The sequence below is a fragment of the Chrysemys picta genome, chromosome 8 (genome assembly GCF_011386835.1).
Source record: "Chrysemys picta bellii isolate R12L10 chromosome 8, ASM1138683v2, whole genome shotgun sequence".
Lineage (NCBI taxonomy): Eukaryota > Metazoa > Chordata > Testudines > Emydidae > Chrysemys > Chrysemys picta.
The window spans coordinates 73,692,514-73,703,311 of record NC_088798.1 but is presented as its reverse complement, the minus strand read 5'-3'; the positions used below and the strand labels follow the sequence as shown (position 1 = coordinate 73,703,311).

Below are 10,798 nucleotides of genomic sequence, written 5' to 3'. Positions count from 1 at the left end.
CTCGGGGCAGGGGGGCTTTCCTTGGCTTTAGGTCAATCAGGAGGAGACTGACTCCAGGCTCCTGCTTATTTGTAGCTTAGCACAGAACCAGGCTCAACGTAATCAGCTGTTGGAGAACCCCCCAGGCCAGGGTCAGACGTGTCCTCCCTGGGGTAGGGGGTGATGGGCTGAGCAGCCCCAATTGTCTCCCATGGCTTTCAGCTGTTCCAGAAGTGGTTGTAGCACTGGGGCTGGGTGGGACACACTGGCTGTCATGACAGCTGCCCTGGGAGGGTGCAATATGAGCTCCATGAGCTGTGTGCCCAGAGACCCTGGTGCTCACTGAGGATAGGACAGGAAGAAGAGGCTTTCTCCTGTGTCTCCTTCAACAGCTGCAGCAGCAATTGCAAACCTGCACTGGCCCACCAGCTGGGAGCTGCTAGCCGTGAGCACAGGCTGGTGCCAGAATCCACTGTTGGAGCAAGTGCTCCAGGACTCAATGAGCTCCAGGAGCTGCCAGCAAACCCTGCCTGTGCCTGTGGCACTCGGTCCTGGGTGGGAGGGAACAACCTGTAGCCTGACTGTCTTAGCTCACCCCAAATCTCCTATTATCCCTCTGTACCTGCTGGAGCTCAGGGCCAAGCCTTCAGCTGCTGGAAGATCTCTCCTGCAAAACTCACTGCACTCCGGTACTGGGAGTCGCAGTGTACTCCTCAATGATGCCAGCTGCGGATCTGTCTGGCCACCTGGGTTCCAGGAGGTGTGAGGGGCTGAGGAGTGAATACCTGGGCTTCATGCCTGAGCCAGCGCTGCTCCTGGCTGGGAGTTTTGATGCCTCTGGCCAGCCCATGCCATTGTCTCACTGCCCCCTTTCGAATGCAAAGGAGTTGTTATCCTCTCTCCCCTCATGCCCTTGCTGAGCTGCAGTGACTGTGTTACACAGAGGCTTGGGGGGGCTCTTCCTGCCCCACAGCCTGGGCCAGGACAGGGTGGGATTGAGCAGTTGTTTGGAGTGAGATTGTCTCCGTGCCCAGAGAAACCAGCTGGATTCCTTAGCACTGGTTGCTGTTGATGTGGCAGCCTTGCCGACGCATGTCCCTTAATGTCCACAAGAGGGCAGTGCTAGGTCACCTCCTGGAGGGGACTGACAATGTGCGGGAGCTGCATTTTGCCAGCTGAAACAGCAAATCTGCCTTCCCAAACTCAGAGCTGGTTGGGCACTGAGGCAGGGCCTGGCCTAGACCCCTTGTGGGCTGGGAGGGAAGAGCCAGCTGATGGCAGACACTGGGGTGATGCTGCAGGCAGCAGCTCATTGTGCTGCTCACTCTACTGCACCCATAGGGCAAGCAGCCATCCGGCCCCTGCAGAGCTGGATACATTCTCCTGCTGCTGTGACAGGATCCAAGCCTGGTGCTTTGATTTTTTTATACACACACACTTGCTCCACTGCGCCGATTGGGAGCAGCAGCAATTGAGCCCAACTGCGGATTCAGGTACAAGAGGAGGAAGAAGAGCTACAGTGAGGAAAGGTGGCAGGTGCTTGATAGTGATTGGGGAAATGCTGGCTGGTTTTGAACCCCAGAGGGTAAAAGCATGAGCCGGTCAGTGAGGGGCAGGTTTCTAGGGAAGGCATGTTGACTGGCTGAGACAGGACTAGTCCTGCGGAGTGTGGGGCTGGGAAAAGGGAAACGCTGGAGAATATGCTGCAATTGCAACGCATGGAAACGCACCTTACTTCGAAAGAACATTAAGTCCCAGGCAGACTGCAAAGAGCTACAAAGGGATCTCACAAAACTGGGTGACAGGGCAACAAAATGGCAGATGAAATTTAAATGTTGATAAATGGAAAGTAACGTACTTTGGAAAACATAATCCCAACTATACATATAAAATGATGGGGTCTAGATCAGTGGTTTTCAAACTTTTTTTTCTGGCGACCCAGTTGAAGAAAATTGTTGATGCCTGTGACCCAACAGAGCTGGGGATGAGGGGTTTGGGACTGGAGCAGAGGGTTGGAGTGCAGGAGTCAGGGCTGCAGGGTGGGGCTGGGGGTGCAGGCTCTGGGAATGAGGGGTTTGGAGTGCAGGAGAGGGCTCTGGGTTTGGGGGAGCTCAGGGCTGGGGTTTGGGGTGTGGGAGGGGGTGAGGGCTCTGGGGTGGGGCCAAGGATGAGGGGTTTGGGGTGCAGAAAGGGGCTCCAGGTTTGGGGGGGTCAGGGGATTGGGGTGCAGGGTTACTTCAGGCGGCTCCCAGTCAGCAGCATAGTGGGGGTGCTAAGGCAGGTTTCCTGCCTAGTCCGGAACTATGGACCACGCTGTGCCCCAGAAGCGGTCAGCAGCAGGTCCAGCTCCTAGGCAGAGATGCACAATCAGCTCCATGTGGCTCTTGCCCGCAGGCACTCCCCCCGCCCCCCATTGGTCTGTTCCCGTCCAATGGAAGTGCAGAGCCAGTGCTTGGGGTGGGGGCAGTACGTAGAACCCCCTGGCCCCCCCACCTAGGAGCCGGACCTACTGCTGACTGCTTCTGGGGCGCAGCGCGGTGTCAGAACAGGTAGGAACTAGCCTGCCTTAGCCAGGCAGCACCATTGACGGGACCAGAGCTGCTGTGACCCAGTGCCTTCCATTCTGCGATCCAGTACTGGGTCACTACCTGCAGTTTGAAAACCACTGGTCTAGATTAGCTGTTTCCATTCAAGAAAGAGATCTTGGAGTCATTGTGAATAGTTCTCTGAAAACATCCACCCAATGTGCAGCGGCAGTCAAAAAAGCTAAGATTGTTAGGAGCCATTAGAAAAAGGATAGATGATAACATATAATGCCACTATATAAATCCATAATATGCCCACATCTTGAATAGTGTGCACAGGTCTGGTTACCCCATGTTAAAAAGGATATATTAGAATTGGAAAAGGTACAGAGAAGGGTAACAAAATGATTAGGGGTATGGAACAGCTTTTGTATGAGGCAAGATTAGTGAGATTGGGACATTTCAGCTTAGAAAAGAGATGACTAAGGGGGGTATGATAGAGGTCCATCAAATGATGACAGGTGTGGAGAAAGTGACTAAGGAAGTGTTGTTTACCCCGTCACATAACACAAGAACTCATCCAATGAAATTACTAGGCAGCAGGTTTAAAATGAAGTATTTCTTTGCACAACACACAGTCAACCTGTGGCACTTGTTGCCAGGGGATGCTATGAAGGCCAAACATATAACTGGGTTCAAAAAAGAATTTGCTAACTTCCTGGAGGATAGGGCCATTAATGGCTATTAGCCAGGATGGTCAGGGATGCAACCCCTGTGTGAGAGTCCCTAGACCTCTGACTGCCAGATCCTGGGAGTGGACAACGGGATGGATCACTTGATAACTGCCCTGTTCTGTTCATTCTCTGTGGAGCACCTGGTGTTGGCCACTGTCAGAAGACAGGATACTGGACATTGGTGGACCCAGTATGGCTGTTCTTATGTTCTAAAGGGGAAATAGGGCCAGGCCTGCCCCAACCTTTCCGCACCTCCCCTGGGCACTATGGTGACAGGTGCCAGGGGAAGTGTACCGCAACCAGGACTGGGCAAGTGTCCGTGCACCCCTGGTTCAAAAACACTGGGTTTGGGTTGAACCCATACTGACACTTCAGAATTTGCTGTGAATTGAAGAAGGCCATTTTGGGTCTTTTCCAGAGCAGGGATTTGAACCTGAGTCTCCCACATCCCAGCTGCTGCCCTGACTACTGGGCTGCTGGAGGGAATCTGCCACCTCCAGTTGTTTTGTTTGAGTTGACAAAATCTGCATTTTTGATCAAACAATCTTGGGCCAAAAAACATCACCCAGCTCTATCTGCAGCTTCTCTTCTGGGCATGGGAAGGGCTGAGTGCTGATCTCCAGGCCCAGCATCTGACTGATCTGTCATTACAGCCCAGGCCTCCACCATCCCCATGCGTGACAGGCCTGGGAAAGAATAGCACTGTCTGCCACATATCCACACCAGCTGCAGCTCTCTCCCCTGTCTTGTTCTGCCCTGGAGCCTGCTCACAGCAGGTTCCAGATGAGGGCTAGTGCTGGGCTCACACACAGGCTTGGGACACTGGAAGATCACTAATTTTTATTCAGTATCATTATATGCAGCAAGTTGCCCCAAGATCTATTGATGGTAAGAAAGCCTCTCCTTGGTGCAGAGCTGATCCTGAATCAGACACTCAGAGGCAGGACAGGGAGACATGGGAGAACCCAGAAACTCCTCAGGGATGGAGGAGTCTTGCTATTTTCCCACTACAGCAATGAGAAATGCTCCCAGTGGCCAAGAGCTCCACCACCTCTGGGGGGGGCACAGTGGGACCTGGGGGCAGTTCAGGTCCCCCCAGCTTTGCCATGGCTCACAGGGCCTCTTCGGCTGGCTGAGCTCCAGCTCCCTGCTCATCATTTGCAACCAAGTCTCCAGGAGGCAAGTTCCTTGCTTCAGCAATTAACCGTTTGATTCCCACCATCCACTGACTGACTTCATTGACATGGTCCACCATGAGCGAGCGATGGATTTCATCAGCCACGTCCCAGTGCTGCCGCTGGAGCTCTGGGAGACAAGGAGAGAGCAGCCCCTGTTAGTGGCCCACAAGCCTCTGTGGTAGATGTGGGGAGTAAAAAAGGCTCTGAGCTGAGCATGAGCTCCATCCACACCCCAAAGCAGCTGGACCCACTGGGATTCCAGCTGGAAGAAGAGTTGTGCCTAGATACCACAGGCATGGGAGCACTACAGTCAGACACAGGGACATGACAGGGCAGAAATGGGCCTCACGGTGACAGGTGAGGGACATGGGAGCAGCACCTCCTGAGTGCTGAGAGGAGATGGGGAGCCAGGAAGGGAATGCATGCAGGCCGCAGTGCAGAACCCCTGGGAGATGCAAAGTTGGCCCCTTCCCTAGATTGGGTCACAGCTCCCTGATGCCCCTTTGCCCCTGCTCACCCTGCACCAGGATATTCATCCTCTTCCTCACAGGGGCAGACAGCTTTCCCTGAAGCCACAGCTCCCGAAACACAGCAAGGCGTCTGCTGATGTCATCACAAACCTGTTTCTGGAAGTCCAGAGAGGAACCTTAGTGAAGAGCTGCCACCATAAGGGCTGGAGCTGGACTTCCCCACTAGCGCTATGGTAGGGAAGAGGGGTAGCTCTGGGAAAAGGACCCTGTCAGAGCCATCTGCATCCAGCAAGCTGAGCCCTCAAATCCTCCTCTCAGGCAGCAGGGTGCAGAGGGACAACTTGGGAATGGCTCGGCTGTGGTGGGCCCCTGTAATGCCACAGAGAACAAACACCCCCGTTCAATGGGCCCTTCCCTGGCTGCACACACCCTGAGGGGGATGATCAGCAGCTGGGAGAGCAGGGTACAGGGCTCGACATCCGCGCCTGTGGAAAGAGGAAACTGCAGAGCTACAATTAATTTGCACCATAAAATTGGGCTTGAATAGGGACAGGGAGTGGCTGGTTCACTACAAAAGCAATTTTCCCTCTCTTGGTATTGACACCTCCTCATCAATTATTGGGAGTGAACCACATCCACCCTGCCTGAACTGGCCTTCAACATTGGTTCTCCACTTGTAAGGTAACGCCCTTCTCTTCATGTGCCAATATATATTTATGCCTGTATCTGTAATTTTCACTCCATGCATCTGAAGAAGTGGGTTTTTTACCCACGAAAGCTTATGCCCAAATAAATCTGTTAGTCTTTAAGGTGCCTCATTGTTTTTATGGAAAGAGGAGTCACCAGCAATGCCACTGGGCGCAGCAGCAATCCTCACCTGCACGATGTTCCTGCACATGCTCAGAGTCTCATTCAGAGGGGCTAGAACATCGTCTACCTTCACCTCGCACTCCTCCTCAGCCAGGCTCGCAACCTGCTTTGCGGCATCTGGCCTCAGAGCAGGGCTGACCACAGCAAGAGGCGGAGGGCCCACAGGTTTTGAGGCTAAGGCTGCTGGCACCGCGGGAGGAGCAGAATTCGCTGGAGGTGGGGCTGAAAATACAAACATTATGCAGTCAACAGCCACTGTAATAGTCCAGTCCAACCCACCCAAAGTCCCACCTTCTCAGCAAAGGGGCTGTGCTCCAAGCTCTGGCGTCCTGATGTGAAAAGCATTCAGAGCAGAGCACTGGACTCACTGTGCCCAGCACAAGCCAAGCTAGACTAGTTAGCTACACTACAAAGAAAACCTCACAGCAGCAAGTCTCAGAGCCCGTGTCAGGGTGGGGCTAATAACAGCACAGAGGCTCTAGCCCAAGCAGGAATGTCTACACTGCTGTTGTTAGCCTCTCACGCCATGAGCCTGAGTCAGTTGACCCGGGCTCAGACTCAGTGCCATGGGTTATTCCCTACAGTGCAGACATCTCCAGAGCTGCAGTTCTGAAGAGCCCCTTCCACTGTCTGTACCTAGGGGCTGGGTGCCTCAGGGCACTGGGAATGGACCTGTCAGCTTGAGGGCCCCAGCTGAGATTTGGCCAGGTCAGCAGGGACTAGCAGGCATTCCCACGTGGTACCTGCATGACATGGGTTGGGGTCTCAGCCCAGCTCCTGAGGAACAGGTGGTCACATCCCAATGAGCACCTCCCTTCTCTGCAGATGAGGGCAGGGCAGCGTAAAGCGCCCGCTTCCCCCACCCTGTCCCTGGGGTGGAAGAGGAAAGCAGTGCTGGGTACACAGTGAATCTGTCCCTCACTGGGAGGACATGAGCAGAACTGACCTGACGGAAATCACCTGCAAATGCGAAATCACCCAGCAAAGCTAGGGGGCTGCCTGTTAGCCTGAGGGGAAAGGAGGTAATGAGCACCCAGGCTGGGGTCGGGCCTCCCGCTGGATTTGGGCAGTGAGATCTACTGAGGCAGCCCTTCCTAGGAGGAGGAATTACCCACCCACATCAGTAGCACTGTCTGCAGCTCTCAAAGCAAATGAACTATGCTGCAGCCACCTCTCATTATCCCGAGTGGATAGGCGGGAAGCTGGGGGAAGTAGTCACACCACACACAAGTAAGACCAGGCTAGACCCTAAGGCACAGGGCTGGGACTCAAGCCGTAACCACTGGCTCATGCTGCTTCGTACAGAAGAGTAACATGACTGGCAGCTGGGTTGAAAGAAAATCTAGGGCACAAAGGATTGTTTGTTTTCTCCAAAGCCTCCCTCAGGTGCTGGTTGGTCTCTGTGTAACCCACACATCTTCTGGGTGTGGTGTTCTGTCCCATCTAGTGGCACCGAGACCACTTAAAGAGAGAGATAAAATGAGTCTGCTCTACAGCCTGAGCTAACAACCAGTTGGCTTTTAGCTCATGCTTTAGAGCAGGGGTGAGCAAACTACAGCTCGTGGGCCACATCTGGCACTCCAGCCAATTTAATCCGTCTCTTGAACTCCTGCTGGGGAGCGGGGTCTGGGGCTTGCCCCACTCCTGCGCTCCAGCCAGTAAGTGGGGTTGGGGGCTGCTCCGGGGGCACATGCCGCGGCTCCCGGAAGCAGCGGCATGTCCTACCTCCAGCTCCTACGTTTAGGGGCAGCCAGGGGACTCCGCACGCTGCCCTCACAGCTCCCATTGGCCAGGAACTGCAGCCAATGGGAGCCGCAGGGGTGGTGCCTATGGACGGGGCAGCACGCAGAGCCACCTGGTCAGGGCCGGCTTTAGGAAGTGTGGGGCCCGATTCAAAAGTTTTGACGGGGCCCCGGTAGGGATGACTAAAAAAAAAAAAAACACATAAAAAAAAAAACCACGTGGGGCTTGTACTCACCGGGCGGCGCTCCTAGTCTTCGGTGGTGGATCCTTCACTCGCTCCGGGTCTTCAACGGCACTGAAGGACCTGCTGCCGAAGACCTGGAGCGAGTGAAGGACCCGCTGCTGAAGTGCCGCCGAAGACTTGGAGTGCCGCCGGCTGAGTAAAAATTAAAAAAGGAGCCTCTAGTCAGGTAAGGGATTCTGGGCCACTTGCCCCCACCCCGGCAGCCCTGCCACTGGGTGCGGGTGTAGATCAATCTCTGATAATTTTCATATGACTTTACATTGTGCCTCTTCATATAACCTTGTGGTGGGTCTACCCACGTGTGACCTCTGTTTTCATGGAACTTTGTATCAAAGCCTCATTTAGAAACTTTGCATTGCCCTTGGTATAATATTATAGCCCCTAAGGATAGAATAAGATAGAAGAAAAATTTCTTTTTGCTAGCAGTAGAACAAGAGCTCTCCCCCCCCCCCCCCCACTCTTAATCAATTGCCCTGTTGAATGAATGAGGTGTGAATGAGCAAGGCATGGAAGGCAGCACCTCCAGACAGCCTCAACTGTTGGAGAGGGTCTGGGAGCCAGACCCAAGGACAATAAAACGTGTCAAGTGGGCTCATTAAAGACAAGCAGACATACCGACGGCCTCGGGGGTTAGAAGCAAGCACCTTCTTTTGGAAACACCCTCTTTGCAGCATTGGGACAACACTCAAAAGAAAGCACACAAAGGACCAATGGACACAGACACAGAGTTTGAATCTGGTATAGATTTGCATAAGAGGAAAGCTGCTATAAAAGTGAGGTGTCTTGCAGAGGACCCCGGGTCTCGTCTTGTCAACATGGGAGCATCGATCCGGATCGGCAGAAGCCCGGCTTCACCCCCTCCCCCATCTAACTCACCTGGCCAGTGAAGTTAAGGGGAGCAACTAATTGGTAACAACAAGACGGAGTGTGTTTGTTTGTGTGTGTGTGTGTGTGTGTGAGTGTAAGTGTAATATATTATATGCATATAATACAGTGTTAATGAATACATGTATTACTAATAAATGTGAAAGGTTTCAGAGTAGCAGCCGTGTTAGTCTGTATCCGCAAAAAGAAGAACAGGAGGACTTGTGGCACCTTAGAGACTAACAAATTTATTAGAGCATAAGCTTTCGTGGACTACAGCCCACTTCTTCGGATGCATCCGAAGAAGTGGGCTGTAGTCCACGAAAGCTTATGCTCTAATAAATTTGTTAGTCTCTAAGGTGCCACAAGTCCTCCTGTTCTTCTTTTTTTTAATAAATGTGGCGTTTTGTCTTATTCCCCCTGAAAAGATCCTGTGCAGTACTTTAAGTACAACACGGGGCCCTCTTAGGCACGGGGCCCGATTTGGGGGAATTGGTGGAATTGGCCTAAAGCCGGCCCTGCACCTGGTCATGCCTCCATGTAGAAGCTGGAGGGGGGACATGCCACTGTTTCTGAGAGCTGCTTAAGGTAAGCACTGCCCAGAGCCTGCACTCCTGCCCCCCTCCCAGGCCCCAACCTCCTGCCCTGATCCCCCCTCCTGCCCTCCAAATCCCTTGATCCCAGCCCAGAGCACCCTCCTGCACCCCAAACCCCTCATCCCCAGCCCCACACAAGTGCCTGCATTCACAGCCGGAGCCCCCCACACACACCTCAACCCCTGCCCCAGCTTGGAGCCCCCTCCCACATCCTGAACTCCTCATTTCTGGCCCCACCCCAGAGCCCACACCCCCAGCCAGAGTCTTCACCCCCTCCTGCACCCCAACTTCATGAGCATTCATGGCCTGCCATACAATCTCCATACCCAGATGTGGCCCTCGGGACAAAAAGTTTGCCCACCCCTGCTGCAGAGGCTCATGCACTAAGCTCCAGAAGTCCCTGGTTTCATCCTGCCCGCTGACGACCCGGGTCTGTCAGTGTAACATCTGCATGACCCTGGATAGGAAGGTCCCACAGGAGCTACAGCAAAGCATGAGACAGTGACCAGCCCAAGAGCCTTAGCCCTGAGGCCTCAAAGGAGGGGCACCGATTCCCCTCACAGGTGCTTAGGAAGGGGGAAATCCTCCTCCACAGAGAGCCCTCTGAAGGGGGCTTTGAGCCAGAGACTGGGCTTAACTCAGCCTCCCTGGTGGGCTCTGCCACCCCCAGCATGGGCCCACCGGCTGCAAGGCAATGTATTCTGGCAATTCTAACCTTGGGGGGCTCCATCGGCCGGGCCGGGGACCCTGCGTGCGAGGTGGTGGCGCTTCGGGCCTCCACACTGGATCTGCAGCCCATAGGAAAACTGGGGGGGATCGTTCCAGCCGCGCTCCTTGTTCCCTGGGGAGACACAAACGGCACCAATTACTGGCACTACATAATGGCCAGCCCCAGGGCTTCCCCTCGCCCCAGGACAGGAGGGGGGTACCTAGGGCTTCCCCTCCCCCTGCAGTCCCATGACAAGCGTGGGCGCAGGACTGCCCCCTCCCCCACGCCTCAGGACGAGTGCCCAGGGCTGGCGCGGTCGTGGAACGTCCCCGCTGGCCGGCCCGGCCCCCTCACCCGGTTTCACGTAGCGTTCCGCCATCGCCACGTCACGGCCGCGCATGAGACCACGCCCCTTCCGAATTGGGGCGTGGCCTGGGGGTGCTCAGTGCCCGGCCCCTGCCCCGGCCCCGCCCCCGGACCGGGGCGTGGAGGCGGTGGCTGAGCCGCGCTGGGCGGAGCTTCCTGCCGGGCCCGGAGCGGCACTGCGATCGGCGCGGGGGCTCGGGAAGCCGCGATCGCGGCCGGGCCCAGCCAAAGTCGCCAGCCGGGCCCCGAGCGGCGCGGAGCTCGGGTGCTGCCTCGGCCGCCGGGGGTCACTCCAGAGCCGGGGCTTTACTCCACTGCCCCGCGTCACGTGGGCAGCGCACCCCGCCCCTGCAGGGTCCGCTGCGGAGCCGGCCACTTCGGGCCCTTCAGCCAGATCCCTGCAGGAGTGATCCCCGGCCCGGCTGTCCCGGGCCCCACTGCTCCAGGGACGGGCTCACTGCCGCCCTGTCCGGGGGCCCTGCTATCCCCAGGCCGCGCTCGCTGTCCCACGGGTATCCAC

General features: G+C 55.5%; 1 protein-coding gene across 1 annotated transcript; it reads right to left on the bottom strand.

The window, feature by feature from the left end:
* Window positions 1–4,063: 4,063 nt before the first annotated feature.
* On the bottom strand, window positions 4,064–10,798 carry SRA1 (steroid receptor RNA activator 1). The gene is made up of 5 exons (XM_005280838.4): window positions 10,267–10,798; window positions 9,919–10,044; window positions 5,764–5,978; window positions 4,934–5,042; window positions 4,064–4,543 (listed from the first exon to the last, which is right to left on the bottom strand). The coding sequence occupies exons 1-5, from the start codon at window positions 10,310–10,312 to the stop codon at window positions 4,350–4,352; spliced, it is 690 nt and encodes a 229-aa protein (XP_005280895.1). The 5' UTR covers window positions 10,313–10,798; the 3' UTR covers window positions 4,064–4,349.